General features: G+C 37.3%; 2 protein-coding genes across 2 annotated transcripts; both read right to left on the bottom strand.

Annotated features, from left to right (window-relative positions):
* Positions 1–800: 800 nt before the first annotated feature.
* On the bottom strand, positions 801–9,067 carry LOC122296337 (F-box/LRR-repeat protein 15). Its single transcript, XM_043105943.1, has 17 exons — positions 8,319–9,067; positions 6,683–6,941; positions 6,466–6,598; positions 6,164–6,263; positions 5,893–6,090; positions 5,540–5,810; positions 5,357–5,455; positions 5,159–5,247; positions 4,901–4,997; positions 4,627–4,797; positions 3,842–3,994; positions 3,420–3,580; positions 3,147–3,345; positions 2,010–2,476; positions 1,842–1,905; positions 1,318–1,404; positions 801–1,166 (listed from the first exon to the last, which is right to left on the bottom strand). Exons 1-17 carry the CDS (start codon positions 8,720–8,722, stop codon positions 1,086–1,088), a joined length of 3,033 nt encoding a protein of 1,010 aa, XP_042961877.1. The 5' UTR covers positions 8,723–9,067; the 3' UTR covers positions 801–1,085.
* A 5,539-nt stretch (positions 9,068–14,606) lies between these two features.
* On the bottom strand, positions 14,607–16,094 carry LOC122296751. Its single transcript, XM_043106548.1, has 4 exons — positions 15,504–16,094; positions 15,153–15,384; positions 14,998–15,076; positions 14,607–14,757 (listed from the first exon to the last, which is right to left on the bottom strand). Exons 1-4 carry the CDS (start codon positions 16,092–16,094, stop codon positions 14,607–14,609), a joined length of 1,053 nt encoding a protein of 350 aa, XP_042962482.1.
* Positions 16,095–17,305: the final 1,211 nt, after the last annotated feature.

The following is a 17,305-nucleotide window of genomic DNA, read 5'->3' as shown; positions in this document are numbered from 1 at the left end:
CATTGTTAGCCGTCCAAGAATTGGAAAAGGAATGATATTCTACAACATTATGGGATGGCTCGATTCAAGAAATCAAAAACATGTTTCAAAAGTATCCAACTTGGTCTCTTCATCATAAGGGACAGGAAACCAATGGAGTTGCTCATGCATTAGCTCGATTTGCATAAAATCTTGAGGATCTTATTATTTGGTAGAACTCAATTCTAGAATATATTTCCCAAGCTATTTGGGATGATTCAAATTTGTAATGTTTGCATTTGATGAATAAAAAGTCCTTGTTATAAATAAATAAATAAATAAAAAGATCTAATTTAAAATTAACATGTACCTAAATGCTGTCAATTTTTTTAAAAATAATGCTAATTTACCTCTTCATTGTCTCCTCATTTTTATCGCTCATCTATTTAATTTTTTTAATTAAAAAATGACTTTTAGTGTAAAGTTATTTTGTTTAATATTTTTAAAAATGTTTAAAAGTACTAAATAAATATGAACAAAAAATATGAAAAAGAGTAAAGAAGTGAATTTTGTATAGGGGCACGCCCAGCACCCTATCAGCACTCTTTTATAAATGGGGCTGGACGAAACTTCCGGGGGAAAACTGTCCGTCTGTAAATTACATGACCGATGATAAAATCAGCAAGGGCAAAACTACATGACCCATAAAAGAAATTAAGAAATAATATATATATATTATTAATTAATTTACAAGTAAAGACATCTTTATGTAATTCAATTACCTTCATAGCAAAACACCCCCCACAAAAAAATAGACGCCAACAAAAGGAAATTGATGGCGGTTTACTCGGCAATCGAATCTACAATTTGCAATTAATATAAAACAATCATCAACAATATAAAATATAAAACAAAAATAACTTATTCTATTGTTACATAAAAGCCAGCTAGAAGAAGTACCTTTTTTACCAAACAAACACCAACAATGAAAAATAAGCATAAAGATTTAAGGCTAGAAAAGATGGCATTTACAATATATATTGGCCCAAATCACATATCACTTTGTCAAGCTGATTCCCCGCCTGAAATCATCACGGCATACAAATGAAACAAAGGATCCTATCACATTATGAAGGTGACAGGCTGCTGAAGATTCGCTTCAAACTAGGGCATGCCAAACGTAATCTCCCCATGCTCATCGAACATACCTGTCAGTCAAGTCAATACAATACCCCAAAAGGATAAAGAGTGAAAATGGTAATTCAGGTAGTAAATACGAATCCCGTTCTTAAAGAGGAATTATTATTGATCTGATGTTTATACTGCAAGAAAATAAAGATTGGTAGAGGCTGTTCTTACCTTCGGACAAAAGCGGACATCCAGGGTCTCCAGCATGCTACACTTTGATATGGCAGCTTCAACGGCTACTTCATCAATGTTGCAAGACTAACAAAGCACCAATTCCAAAGGTCAAGGAATGGTATTAGATTCAAATACAAACCAACTTTAAAACAATATACACTTTTTTCAACATGGGGAAGGAGGAAAAAGAAAACAAGTCTGCATTGACACCAAACATCATATTTGGTGTCAAGTTTCGACGAACAAAAATTATGCACAGTTGCAAATTAAGGGTACAAAACCAATCTGGAACTGGAAGAGTCCCAGAAGAATATTACATGTTAAATTCTACAGACATACAACCTTGGATGTCTGAGAGGGAATTCCTCAGTGTTAACACTGTTATCCAATTACCCACTCCAAATGTCTCTAAAACTGGTTATTAAAGAAAATGAATAAAAAAAATACAAGTTTCATATCTTCAAGTGACATGAACCACAACAATGATTAAGGACCTCAAACATGGAATGGAAAATGCATACCTGAAGAAAAAGACTAGTCAATCTCGGACACTCTAGCTTCAATATTTCCAAAGAGCAACAATTACTGATGGGTACGACGAAGAAAAGTCAGCATGGATAAAAACTCATAAAGTATTGTCACCAATTGGTTTCATTTCCATATTTTTGTTTTCAATAAAAGAAAGGTACCTCAAATTAAGAAAGCACAAATTGAAACAAGCAAGATCAACTTCCTTCAAATTTGATGATAGAGACAGATTGAGCGATGACAAATGGAAGCAACGTGCTGCTGGTGGAATGAAAACTTTCCTAATATTCAGACAACCTACACAGTTTAGGTTCTGTAGTAGACGGTTGGCCTGCTCAATTAGCTCGTGGTTATTGTCAGCCGAAAACGTGGAAAATGAGGTATATATGCTAGGCAGCTCAGAAATCTGACCACCACCATAACCCCAATTTAGGTCATGCATATTAACACAGCCATTCAAGCTCACATGTGTGAGGTGCGTGCAGCAAGCAAGAAGCTCTTCTATAGCAGACTGACAGAGGGTCCCATAAGACAAGTCCAATTCCTGGAGAGATGGTAGAGCACCTCCCTTGTAAAGGGGCTCAAGAGATGAATCAGCAAGATACTTGCATGCTTGTAACTTTAAAACCTAGGAGAAGCATAGAAAAAAGGTGTCAGGCCCTTGGGTGCCATTAAACATTTTTCTGGTCATAACTGCCGTAACAAAAATATGATATCCCTCCCACAAACCACTTTTTTCTTAGTAGAACCGTCTGTTAAATTCATTTGATTTTTTTTTTTTTCCCTTTTTTGATCAAAACTTTGACTATAAACCCAAAATATCACTTCGTATGTAATTTTCTATGGAATCTTACACAAGCAACTTAATGATCCCCATAAAAAATAAAACAAAAAAAAAAATTTTAAAAAAAATTAACATGTACAATTGGCATACCAATTTGAACTATATCCTTTTTAAGTGACTTATATGATACTAAAAAGTTTACCAATATTTATAATCATAAAGAACATTCATGCTGTGTTCATTACAGTGATTCTCATAAATGAGGACCATCAAAAGGTTTGCCTCAACATAAAAAACCAGATAATCTAGAAAAATTAATAGGATTCTCTTGTTAATTTAACAAGAGCATGCATTTCAATCCAAAAATTGGAGATTTTAGCAGTTATAATTGAGAACTTAGATTAATGGTTACTCCGAGTTTCTTGTTAGTTTTTGCTAAACTTTCCATCTCTGAAGTGGAATTCATACCCCATGTCAAAAGTACACTACTGATATATCTGGGTAGAGAAATTACCTTTAGTTGCAAACAAGAGTCAAAAACAGGCTGCAAATTCAGCAAAAAAGTGTATGATAAATCAAGCACAGTCAAATGTGGAAGGCAGCGTAGGGAATAAAGTCCATCAGAACCAATTGATGGGCATGACATCAATATCAATGACTCAATCAGCGGGCATGATGCAGACGTTGCAGACAAGCAATCGTCCTTGAGTTGGCTGCAAGTGAAAAAGAAAAAGGAGTCAGCTTGAGCAGTAACAAAGGACAACCAAAGACTATAAAGCCAACTAACCTACAAAAGGAAGCATCCAGAGATGTCAAAAGTGGACAGTTAATAGATGCATCAGATAGCACACCACATCCTTTCAATTCAAGCAACACCATATGTGGTGCTTCAATACTGAGAACATTCAGTTTAGGACATATTCCCAGATTCAAGGACTGTAGGCCAACCTAATAAGAAAACAAATAAAGTTCAGCAATATTTAATACAAAAAGTATGCAAATAAGTATGCGCATAAACTATATAAAAAGATGAAACACGAGTGGCACTAAATAGCATAAAATTTTTCTGCAAGGTTTAAACAACTGGCAAAATATACTTAATGTAAAATTTATCACCTCAGCGCTTACTATTTAATACTCAATGAAACAATATGTCAAGAGCAGTGTCTGATATAGTAAAAGCACATTTATGCAATCATCCTCACTTACAGGACAAAACGATGCTCTTTCAAGATGATCACAACCATCTAAGCAAACTTGCTCCAGATAGGGGCATGTGAGTTCAAGAGCAGTGATAGCCCGGCAACCGACAAGGGAAAGACTAAATAAAGAAGCACTGCAGAATCGCACCGCTGTCAAGCTCTGAACAAAGTAGAATTATCATATTAAATCAAGGGGGAAAGCAAATAAAGCTATGACGCAGTAGATGTAAAGTCAATAAGATAGTAAACCACAATAGCACTGCACAACACAACTTTATTTACAATGACATCGGGAAGTAACAAGTTTGGAATTGAATCACAAATACATGAGGAAAAAAGAAAAATTGTTCCACCAAGCCAAACCATTCCACTGGACTCCTTTACACTCCTTCAATCCTCAAACCCTTGCTAATGTAGTGAGCCCCCTTCTAATATGAATTTGGAATACATGGCATATCTAAACAAAAAATCAATTAAATTTTCTCATTATCTATGTACGTTAAAGCAAGTAGGTCCCTGGATTTATCCTTTGCCTAAACATTGCGAACAAATGGAGGTGCTTTAAAACAAAGTATTCAAAGCAACAAGTTTAAGGTTTGGAGTTCACAAACACTGCTTTGTGAGGAAACTTAATTTCATACAGATAATCATTAAAGAAGACCAAACGATGATAAAGAGCACCAAGTATGAGAACCAAGCACCACTTCAATTAGGCATATTTTCAAATGCTGGGCACAACTAAATTTAGCAAAATGATAAATACATGAAATGAAAAGGGCCCAATTCACAAACCTCACAGTTATCGAGAACCAATGACTTTAGCATAGGGCATCCGCCACCATCACTAAAAACTTCACAAATAGAATTTGTTAGAGATTCACAATCTGTGAGGTCCACTTCTTGCAAAGTTTGGCATTGCAATGTCAATGTGGTTAAGCTCTCCTGCTTCTGCAATGCTAATTTCTACATGACCATCAAACCAATTTATTAAAATGCAATCTCTGGCAAGTGATCAAGGACATGAGGCAGACAAGAAACAGACCAAACTGCTGACCTAAAGACATACCTGAAGTGAGTTTGAAGTGATGTTAATACGGTGAACAGGGCAATTAGACACCATTATAGTTGATAGTGTGGTGCTACGCAAATTCAAATCTGCAAATCTGCAGGAAAAATATAATTATAACAAATAAAAGAATGGAACAGAAAATTTTCCAGCAGGGAAAAAGGTGAGAGAGAGAGAGAGAGAGAGAGTGCATTTGTGTGCACTTTTCAAGAAAGATTGGGTGGAAGGGGAAAGATTAAAAGGAGCATCGGGGTTTACTTGCGACAATGTACTAATCTAATACACTTTAAGTGTGGAAGATCCAACGACACAGAAGTCAGTAGATTGCAGTTGTCAAGTTCCAAAACCTGAAACAAATAAGTAGCTCATATTGTGACGTTGAAAGTAGCATTTACTCAAGAGGCAACACAGACAAGCAGACAACATCAATATCCAATGTATGCAAATCTTTCAAACCTCCAACATATAACTATGAGATATTGCAGCCATTGAAGCTGAAGTGATACCCTCACAGCTGTGGAGCCTAAGAACCGTCAACATTGGCAGTCTCACAGACTAAAAAGAAGCAATGAAGCATGTCAGAAAAAGATGTAGCCAATAATTCCTGAAGGAAGGTTGTAACAAACTCTAGAAACTGACCTCAAGTGAGATATTTGGGCAGTACGAAGCATTAAGAAAATGGAGATTAGGACATGTGAGGGCTATCTCACGTAGAGTTTCGTCACTCACGCATGAACAATTTGACATGTCTAGAGACTCTAACTGAGAGCATGAAGTCACTGCTGAACGAACAGCAGCATCTGAAAGCTTGTGGCAAGCGCCTATATCGAGCTCATTGAGAAGTGGGCAATTCAGCACAGCCTGAGCCATGTTACTGCGCTTCAAAGACATAGTTTCAAGTTGTGGGCACCTGTAAAAGATCATATATCAGTAAAAAAATGTCAACAGACTGACAGATATGATAGTTTACTTTTAACCTTAAATCAGTTTACCTCACAGATACACGCATCACCCGGCACTTAGTTAGTTGAAGATGACGCAAGCCATCGTGGTTTATAAGTATTTCTTGAATACCATTACCAAGAGTAGCATCATTTACATTCAATCTCGTCAACAAATAACAATCCGCTAAAGCATGGAAAAAGGTATCCCCTAGCTGCCCTCTCCCCAATGTCAAAACCTCCAGATTCCTAACAACCATGAAAAGATATTAGCCATGATCACGCAATATTGACTAGAAAAGCGAAAACAACATCCTCTGACCTTAATGAAGAGACTGCTTTCATGACAAGCAGGTGAATAGAAGGAGCACCAGAAATATTCACTTCTGTCGCATTTGGATACCTCCGACACATATCCTCGACTGCAAACAAATCCATTAAATGAGAAACTTCCTACTTTCTTTCAGCAAAGATACCACACATAAAATACCCACCAAAACATAGATAAATACCAGTTCACAAAGTCTCATAAATCCATATTCTTTATCCTGTGCCCGCCATCCAATTTTTTGAACTAAGAACTAAAAATGTAACAGGAGTATACAAAATCATATCAAAACTCACATTGTTCTATAGATATGTTCCTGTTCTCAAAATTCAAACATCTCCAGAAATCATCATGTGCACTAGCTCCTCGCCACTGCCTACACACTCTGGCTGCTTGACAAAGATTGATGTGGTCCAAGAAAGAGAAAACCTGGATGAAAAAGACACTAAAATGATTAAAAAATCGAAGGCAAGTGATAATGAGAATTTCCAAAAAGTCTTAGGAAATGCATACCATATGGAGTAAATCATCCGTAAGATCCATCCGAACTTCAAAATCTTCTGTTTTTAGAGAGCCAATCTCATCTCCATCATCTTTCCCATCACTAGATTCAGAGGGATTCTCATCACCACCATCAGTCATGGTCAGTGAATGATAAAATAACTGATTCTCAGGTGGAATTGAAGATCCCTGACTAAAATGGTAAACTCTCTCTGCAGATGACCTAGAGTTTCCAGCATTTGAAGCCACTGAAGTTGGGAAATGATAGTCACTGCAATAAAAGGTTTTCATCAAGTAGGTATTTAACATATATAGCAGGCATATCCAAGTCAAAACCAGAGGGAAATGACAGTCACTGCAATAAAAGGTTTTCATCATGCAAGCATTCAACATATATAGCATGCATATCCAAGTCAAAACCAGAAGTCAATTCTTGAATAACTTATGCAATACGCAAATCATGATATCAAATTCAGACGGTGTTCAAATCTCTCGGTGGAGTAAACCCCTGTAGAGTAAACTCCGGTCCCATGCACCGCACCCTCGGAGCTTTTCACCAGGGGGTGTGGCCCCAAAAGATTGTTTGCAACCAAGAGGTTTTGAACCTTGGACCTTGAAGGGAGTGATACCCCAAGACCAAGACCTTCACCACTTGGGCCAACCCCTTGGGGTTAGTTTCCACCATGTTCCCATTGGGAAAATAGTAGCACTCACACATTTGCAAGCATCACAAATTCGCAAGGCCCATTGAAGGCATGATCTATCGACCATATGCATGGGTGGACAGCGCATGAGATACATAGATGAGTGCACATCCACTTTACATAAGAACAAGACTGAAACACTTCCTGACCAAAAGGGACTACCTTCAATGCGCTCCAATGAAACACGGGCACTCACTTCAACCTTATATCAGACCGTAATTGAATGGCACAATTTAATCACAAAATCCAGAGCCCCAGAATTTTATTTTATTTTTTTTTTTAGGTAAAAGATTTTATTGATCCACGTAAATAGGCAAAGCCCAAGTATATAGGGAGTATACAAAAGAGAGCCTAGTGTGATAATCGTGGGATATAATGTCAAATCTTTAAGGCAGAGCAAGTTTATGTAGCATAAATATCAACTCACGTCCTCTGTTGTGGATAATTATACAAAATGCACAATAAGTTTTTTTACATATAAGATCATTTTATTAATATACAAAACTCTCAACAATTAGCAGCATGCTACATTTTAATTTTAATGCACCAAAATTTAAAACCATATATATACTTCCAATACTCTTTAGAGAGAGCACATTGCATCCCCATTAAAATACCAGTAACGCCTGCATCAAAGAAAATGAAAGTAACATTCCACAATAAAGCCATACAATTACACTTAAAACGCGACCATTGTGATATCAAGCACGATCATCGCCAAAACAAGCTGTTTTTCTAACTATAATCGCAGAATATACACTCACTGCCCTCCTAATCTTCCTGCCAACTCCAACCACAAATGGAGATGCAAAAAGATCATTAAAATTACAGTCAGAACGAGGTTCGATTCCAACGAAATGAAATTCATCGAGGGAATGAAGCAAAATACATGTAAATTCACCCAGCTACACACGCATGCAAACAAAGTGAGATGAGAGACTCACTGAGAATCAGAGTGAGCTTTGAAGCGCTTATGGTGATAATCATGCCCACGATCCTCGACACCACCAGTCGCCGAAGCCGAGCTAGCCTCTCCCTCGGAGCCTCGCGAGCTTCCAAACCACGAGAAGAGCGAACCGGCGTGCGCCGCCCCCTCCCAATGTGCAGCCCCATCACGTATTGCAACAGCATCGTCTTCGAACAGTCTCAGCTGCTCATCCAGCCCGCGACCATTCCCCGCGAACCCTAGTTGCTCGGGTTCCTCCTCATTCTTGATTCTGCCCACAGGATCGTCCTTATCTCGGAAAACGTTTTCCGCCATAGCCTCCCCTTTATCTTCCTCTCCTAATTCTTCCCTGTCGTCCTCTTCTTCCCTGGTAAAGCATAGACAGAAGCACCAAATCTTCATGCACTTGAAGGTAAAGACAAGACCTTTACGAACCCCAGATCACGATCCCACACATTTCAAACCGACATTAACACCACAATTGCAGCAGAAATCGAGGAAGCGACGTCGGAGGCTCCGAAACCCTAGAAATCAAACCGTCGACTCGATTTGCAAAATCGGATTCTTTGGAAGATTAAATCAGAATTGGTCAATATGTGCAAATATTTATACAGAGAGAACACAAACAGTTCTTGACAGATATTGAAGGATCTGAAGGGATCTTGTGAGCTGCTTTGTTGTGGACTTGCGGATGTTATCCAGGAGTGAGTTCGAAACTTCGTATAGAACGCAAGACTTGGGTTGGAAGGACACGACACGACAACGTTTTGGTGCCCGTTTATATTATGTAAGATGAAGTTTGAACTCAAACCAAATAAATCAATACCGTTTGGATTTACAAAATATTTCATCTTATTTTATTTTATTTTATTTTTATAATATTTTTAAATTTTTATATAAAATATAATAAATAATTTAATTTTTTTAAACTCAAAATATAATAATATTAAAAAAATATTCTAACAATATTTTAATCAATTTTTATCTTTCATCTAAAATCATTTTATCTTATCTCAGAATCTAAACTAGCCTAATTTTTGTCGTTCCTAGTTTTTATCTATATTTTTTTTTTTATCTAAAATAACTAATTCAATCCTGTTATTTTCTATTTTAATTAACAACTTTTTCAAAGTATCATCTATGAGAGAGTTCAATCCAGTTTGGTTCGATTTTAGGAGATTTTGTGGACCGAACCGGACATATTAAGTCTAGAGTTTTTTCACCCTGGATCAGATTGAACAACCTAAGGACTTAAGTAGTCCGATCTCATTTGGGAATGTCCGGCCCAGTCGGTTCGTTTAGTCTAACTCTGCTCCAAATGGGTCAATGGCCCAATTTTTATATCTCATATTTTTCATATCAACAGTAAAAATTTACTAACAATTTATCTAATTTTAAGCCAAAAATACTAAAATAAAAACTTGAGAGAAAAATAAACTATTTAATGTAGATTATTTAATTAACTCATTAAAAAATAACTTATTAAAATTATATTGATGATGTTAATTGCTACTTTGTTACTAACTTAGAGTATATTAATGTATTTTGATAATTAATGCATATTGAGCATTTTTTTAATATAGTATACTATGATGTGTATATATATTAGAATAAATATAATACTATTAGTCTAGTATATAGTAATAGTTATTAGATAATAGTATATATATTAGTATAAATATAATACTATGTTAAATAATAGTAATACTTTTTGTGACACCCTGTTTTTATGTGTATTTTCACTGAAGGAATATTTTAATTTAATTAATATAATATTTCTTTCATTTTAAATTATCAGATTTTAATTGGATTTTAATTGCTGTTGAATTTAAATTGCTGTTTAATTTATTTTAGCTTGTCTTTGGATTTAAAATTAAATAGTTTGTTTTTACTAGTTAATTATTATATTTTAGCTTTACGTTGTGTTTAAAATATTTTCTTAGTTTTATTGCTTTTAAACTTATTTTCGTTGGATCAGTTGTTGGACTCTAGAGGTGAGGATTGGACCTCATTTCTTCTTCTTTTTTTCTTTTTCCCTTTTTCCTTTTCCTTTCTTCTTTTCTTTCTTTTCTTCTTTTTTTCTTCTTCTTTTTCTTCTCGTTTTCCCCCTCTCCCTGTGCGCAGCTCCTCTCTTTTCTCCTTCCCGTCGCCGCCACTTTGACCGGCCAGTTCTCCGCCGTCCAGCCACCGTTTAGTGCACCGCCACCACTATTCTCTTCCCCTTCCACCATAGATCATCCCCACCAATTTTCAGAGCCATCGGACCAGCCGTTAGCCTTTGAGAGCTGCTGGAAGTCGCTGCACCTGCTCTGTTTTTGCCCTTGTCGCCGATTGCTTTCGCAGTCCAGAACCGCCGCTCGCCGGCGGCGTGGCCTACACCACCCACCCAGTTTTCTTCCCCTCTCACCGGCGAACACCCCCACCAAGTTTCACCTCCATCCGAGCCACCGTTAGCCGCCACGAGCTCTTCCAAGCCATATGGTTTTTCACCGTTTCCGGCGTCGTCGCACCACCTCCGGCCACCATCTTTTCACAGCTTCTTCCCCTACCTCTTGCCGACCTAAACCATCCATTTCCGGCCTCGATCCGTTGCCGGAGCAGCTCTCACGAGCTCAACTCCGTTCAGTCCCTTTTTGGCCTTCGATCGCCATTTCCACCACCACCCACGGCCAAAACTCATTTTCCTTAGTTTCATAAATATCTCAAGGCCATTCCCTATCAATCCCGAGCCTTGGTTTGTCCCCGTTCAAAAGTGGGTATTTTACAACCCACGGCCATAGTGTAAATTACACTGTTACGTTGCTTTTCCTCCGCCGTTTGCAACGCCGCGAGCTTTCAAAAAATACTATATAGCGCTGTAAGTATTTTCCAAACCCTACTTTTAGATTTAAATATATTTTGCTCTTACAATAAATTATTGCTGCTGGTTGGTTGATTCCGGACTGAGTCCGAGGAGTTCGGGGGTCGGATGGATGGAGGACGGAGTTGCTTGATTTATTGATTTATGGTTCGTTGATTGTTTTGTGCATTGAAATTGCATTTACATGGTGCATGCACGTGCATTTTATTTTTATTTGAGAAATCCTGTTTTGCTGGCGTGAATGGATTTTCGGGTGCGTGTGTCTCACGAGCCCAAGCCGGGATGGGTTATTATCTCGGTGGAGTTCCTCTAGTCACTCGGGAGTGGATAATACTGAATGAAGTCCCCTGAGTTGTCGCTGGGCGACGACGGGAGCGGGGCTAGAGGATGGCCCGACCAGGTACGCGCTGGGCGCGAGTCTGGGCATCGCTCTACTCATCGACTCTGTGGCCCTTCGCTGGCGAGGGCTAGAGGATGGGCTGGCCAGGTACGCGCTGGGCGCGAGTCTAGGCATCGCTCGTTTAGGTGTCACATGCGTAGTCGTTACCTGCGGTGTGGCACAGAGCCAGGGTGTGCGGATGATCCCTAGGGGAGATCATGGTGCATGCATAATTGGATCGTTTTTATGGTTTTCGGATGCGGGCCATTTTCTGGGAAAATGGCGAGATTTGGTTTTGAGACTTTTGATCCATTTTCTGGGAAAATGGTGGTTTGGTCCATTATCTGGGATAATGGCGAGGCTTGGTTTTAAAGATATGTTTTTATGAGCCAAATGGGTTTTTGGCGTACGTGGTAAAAATGTGGTTTTGCGGGACATGTGCATTGGCTTTTCTTGCATCCATGTTATTTGAGTTTTATATGGTTTTATCTAGTGGTGTTTGAAGTTTACTTACCTGCGGCACCATTTTTGGTACCGTAGATTTTGGTGCAGAGATCGAGGATGAGGAGGAGGAGGCTGAGCCCGAGGATGCGGCTCCGCCGGGATACTGATGTTATGTTTTGTTTTTTGTATAAAAAAATTATGTTTGTGTCCTGTAATATTTATTTATGTATGTTTTGAATAGTTTTGTATTAAACAAAAAAAATTCTGGTACTTAGTTATTGACTTGCTTTTCGCTGCGTATTTCTCGTGCACATTCGTCGCTTTTTCACACACTTGGCACACGTCGATAGGATGATGACCCGTGATATCATCATCCGGACGTCTCGATTTTCCCGTGATCGTGTGTGGGGATTTGGGGGCGTCACACTTTTATTTCTATGATTAGTATAACTATATAATAGTGTTAATAATAAACTATTAGTAAAGTTATATATTAGTATTACTTATAGTGATTTAGTATAACTATAGTCTATATCAGATTATTAGTATTTTTTTATATCATATTAGACTATTAGTATTAGTATAAATATTAGTATTAGTATATAATTATAAAATTAGTAGTAGTTAATAATTATACAAAAATTATATAATTAATTTATACAATCATTTATATAAATAATATATATATATAAATTATCTATTTTTCTATTTTTCATTCAGTCTGGTCTAGAATGAAAAACCCTTGAACCGAGACCGGAATGAATGAATTCGGTCCTCTCAAAATTAGACTAGACTAAACCGAACCCAATTCGGATTTGGTCCAATCTAAAAATGACTGGTTTGGTCGATTTTTTCGATCTAGACTGGACCGGCCGAGTCTCACCCCTAATACCATCCAATAACTTTTTCAAATTTCTTATCTAATTCATTTAAAAATAAAATATATAAAAAACAGAAAATAATAATAATAATAATAATAATAATAATAATAATAATAATAATAATAATAATAATAATAATAATAATAATAAAGGAAATAAATGAAAAGAGAGAGAAAAATAAATAACAAAGAGAGAGGAAGAGCGATAGGTATAAAATATTTACGTGGATGAATAGTATCAAGTAGGGTTGTACACAATATCCATGTACCCAACCCGACTAGATTTCCCAACCCAACCTGAATAAAAGTACCCGAACAGTTTCTTTGTTTTAGATTTTTGGAATTTTTAACCTTTTTTCCAAATGTAAATAGTTTGGGCCGAGTAATTACCCAATACCTGAACGCACAACCAAAAACCCATCCGGTTTAACCCACTCGTCCACTACGCCAAGATATAAAAGTACAAAAAAAAAAAAACCTAATTTCCTCATTTTACTCTTCGCCTCTTGGCTTTCTCATACTTCCACCTCCATGTTGTCTATTCTCGCTTCTTCTTTTCTCTTCCTCCTCTCTTATCTCTTCTCAAGTAGTTTCTCTTCTAACTAGCTCCATCTTCTCTCTTATTTCATACTCCGATTTGTCTTGAAGTTGAAAGATCAATCCAGGGCTCTTGAAGTCAAAAGATCAACCCAAGGCTCTCAAAAGTTCTTCAAGATCTCAAAGTTTCTCGGCCCACAACTGTGGCAATGGGTTTTGAAAGTTAAGGTATGGGTTTAGAAGTTTCTTGACCTCTGGTTGTAGATTTTAGTTATGTTTTTTTTTTCTTAGACATTTTTTGGGCGATGATGGATTTAAAAGCCAAGTTTCCACTAGGCTTCCTCTTAGGTTGCGTTTGGGTGTTGAAGATAATTGAGAAGAGTTGTGAATAGAGATGAAGTGAGTTTGTGGATCCCATTGAAATGACTTTGATGTGTTTGGATGTATGAAGTATGTTGAGTTGTTGACTTTTGAGTAGGAAGTTGAAAAAGGTGTGGGTCCCATCAATAATTGATTTTATTAATAATGATAGTGAAATATTGATTTTATTTAAATTTTGTATTTATAAACACAATTATTATGATAAATAATTTCTAACACCTTTAAAAATTAATTTCTCACAAGCTTTTTTTACAGAAATTTATTTAAATAAAATTTTTAAATAAAATATATAATACCAACTTATTATTCCTACAAACCATTTTTATGTCTCCATTTTGTTCTTAACTTTGGCTATATATTATGATCACAACTTGCAGGTGAGTTATTTCATCTTATTTTCACATAGATAAACTTTATTAAATAAATTAATGTAAATTATAATAAATATTTTTTTCCACACCAATAATTATTTAATTAAAATTTTGCATATCATTGTCAAAAGGTTGTTCATTTTAAATAAGGCTCGGGAACGGAAATTTTTTAATTAAAAATACTCGTAAAAAATATAATTTATTTCAATTATGAAGATGATATTCTCATGCTCCACCCATTATCAATTTTTTTACTACCAGTGTTCTCATAAAAGTCATAAAAGCCAATATTCTAGCTTCAACATATTTCTCCACCCAACATTGAATTAGTAATAAAAATTACCTATATATTACAACACAAAACTTCCAATTTTCAAAACATGTTCGACACGTACAAAAAGCGTCATACAATACGATGAAAAATATTACAACTATCAATTTGCACTCCTATGTGCCCACATAGGTTGTGCGATAGATTCCCTGGTTGCAGCCATGGCTTGTGCCGCCCCAGATGACATGTCAGGAGTATGCAATATATGATTCGAGTTATCTACATTTGTCTGGCCTTCATAATGATTCGGATTGCTAAATTGACGAAAAATGTGATCATCAGGTGTAATCATGCGAATAATGTTGTGTATGACACAACATGCTACAACAATATATCATTGATTTGTTGGCTTGTATGGGTTCATTGATCGCAAAATTTGAAATCGTTTTTTCAACACACCGAAACTCCGCTCAATAACATTCCGGAGGGAAGAATGCCGGTAATTGAAATAATCCTGATATCCATGAAATGAACGGTTGCTGTGACGTTCAGACCTATGATATCGCACCCTAGGATATGGGGGCAAAAATCCTAGGATACATGGATAGGCGGAATCTACTAAGTAATAATAACCTGAAAAATATTAAAAGCATCAATAATGTTTACGAAATATTAGCCCAACATGAAATAATTTTTATATAATTTTTACCCTTAGGAGGCCATGGAAAATTGATCCCTGGACGAGTCAATGCATCCATAAATATGCGCACATCATGGGCAGTGCCCTCCCACCCAGCGTATATGAACGTGAATCTCATATCAAAATCACAGGCTGCCAGCACATTTTGGCTAACTCGATGATGCCGAGATATATAAGCATTAGTTGCCTCGGCGGGCGCCCATGCGTCGATATAAGTCTCGTCAATTACTCCATAACATTTCTGCAATCAAAAAATGAAAATTGTGATTTCACAAATTGCTGATATGCTATTAGACCGACTACACTATAACAGTGTCAACTGCATATCGCTTTCCTTGACCCAGAGTATGAATTTTTTACCTCAAACCATGGATAATGTCTGGGATTGCCTTCAATATAAGGCGCCACCCCATCAACATGTGTAGGTGCAATCACCTGGGGTGCAAGGCGACATAGTGCTCGCATCACTGCGCCAACATGTCGATTAATGGTTTCACTTGAATGTTGAAACCGGTCACCTTTGACTTGCTGAACTGTCCCATGTCCGACGGTAAATGCAAACATTGCAACGGCTTCCTCTACAGAAACCTCTCTTGTCGATTCCAGAATGGAATCCGTGCGTAATGTATTGCATAATGCTTGAAATGCATAAACTTCCATTCGGAACATATTTTTACAATTCTTGGGATGTCCATTAAGGATTGCGACTATATACTCTCGTCCGCGTAAGCCAATGTTATGCTGCGGCATTCGCTCAACCACTTGCCCTATAGATTCCTCCTCTTCTACGGCAGCCAATAGAAGAGCCATATGATCCAAATATGTGTTATCTTGCCTCCTCCATTCTTGGTATTCGTCCCACGTTTGATCGAAGTCACTACTCGATGCACCTTTAGTCGTTAAATTGGCCTCCACCTGGGGCTCATTATCTGAACTACTTTCTCTTTCCATCCTGCGCTATATCAAATAATTAGGTTAACAACACTTTGCCATGTCAATCATTATATTCAAAAAGGTTATGGGCTTAATATTGTAGTGAATATATAATAAAATATTTAGAAGAATAGTGTCCATGAGCCAGTTAATATATAACCTCTAAATTATATGGTGGCACAAAAATAATATAAAGACAATAATATTTGGCAAGTTGCAATTTAAATGTCATATGCAAAATGAATTAAATCAAATTGCATATCATACAAATAAACTCTTAAATAGAAAAATGTCATCAGCAGTAGAAGAATATAAATAAAAGCATAAGCCGGCCGCATCAAATGTAAACATAGATAGTTTAAAAACTAAACAAGATAAACTCAATGTAGCATTGTCCTACGCTACATCACTTCAACCTGTGGATCCAACCAATTCTGCGTTCCGGTGGCATTGTAAGTAAGAACTCCTACGCATCCTTATGCATCAAAATCCCTGCTACCAGCCCATAATGATCCATAGACAGGGGTGGGTTGATGTCATTTAGAAACTTAACACATTTACTTGCCATAGAAGATGATGAAACGGATGCAGTCTGATCGGATTCTTCTTCTCCTTTACTACGCTTTCTACTACAATGCTCATCGAACATCTTCTGGTCTAGCTCAGCTCTTGCGGCGGCACTGGCGGCCATAACTTCTATAGCTTTGCTAAGTTCTGGGGAAATGCCACTCCGGGGCGGCTCCCTTCTGCGGCGACGAGTACTCCCTGCCTGTCTACACACCAGCCCATCTATGTTTATGTCCACCTCATCTAAGTCAATGGGCGTGTCCGTAGCAGTTCCCAGTATAGGGCCCCGTGCCCTCAGCGCCTCCTCAAGGCGATCTTCCTCCTCATAGGTGGGGGGTTCCTGTGTTGAGGCATAATGAAGGACCCCTGTGGCCACAGACTGGTCGAAAATCGTATAGAGAAGATCGTAATCTTGACATCCATTCGTCTTGAACTTCCTCCATTTGCTTTGCACCTAACATAAGCAACCATTTATTAGAAGGCATGCATACAATATGCATCTGGAATGAAATCCTCAATAACAAAAATAAATAATGTCTCGAAATTAAATTATGAAAACTAAATGTAGTTTACCCGTATTGCATTAGCCCAATGCTCCTCAGTGGCAATTACGGTTTTTGTTTTCGGGTTCCAACCCATTCTTGTTTGACCCATGAGATCAG

The sequence above is a fragment of the Carya illinoinensis genome, chromosome 15, assembly GCF_018687715.1.
Source record: "Carya illinoinensis cultivar Pawnee chromosome 15, C.illinoinensisPawnee_v1, whole genome shotgun sequence".
NCBI classification, from domain to species: Eukaryota; Viridiplantae; Streptophyta; class Magnoliopsida; order Fagales; family Juglandaceae; genus Carya; species Carya illinoinensis.
Note: the sequence above shows the minus strand (reverse complement) of the source record. Positions and strands in the feature narration are given on the sequence as shown.

Excerpts from the sequence above, each read along its gene's own strand:
- LOC122296751 (XM_043106548.1), bottom strand. The coding sequence starts at position 16,094 with ATGGAAAGAGAAAGTAGTTCAGATAATGAGCCCCAGGTGGAGGCCAAT. Across the intron at positions 15,385-15,503 it reads GACATTATCCATGGTTTGAG|AAATGTTATGGAGTAATTGA; the intron begins GTAAAAAATTCA and ends TTTTGATTGCAG. Across the intron at positions 15,077-15,152 it reads TTTTCCATGGCCTCCTAAGG|GTTATTATTACTTAGTAGAT; the intron begins GTAAAAATTATA and ends AATATTTTTCAG.
- LOC122296337 (XM_043105943.1), bottom strand. The coding sequence starts at position 8,722 with ATGAAGATTTGGTGCTTCTGTCTATGCTTTACCAGGGAAGAAGAGGAC. Across the intron at positions 6,942-8,318 it reads AAAGCTCACTCTGATTCTCA|TGACTATCATTTCCCAACTT; the intron begins GTGAGTCTCTCA and ends CTTTTATTGCAG. Across the intron at positions 5,811-5,892 it reads GTGATGCGTGTATCTGTGAG|GTGCCCACAACTTGAAACTA; the intron begins GTAAACTGATTT and ends GATCTTTTACAG.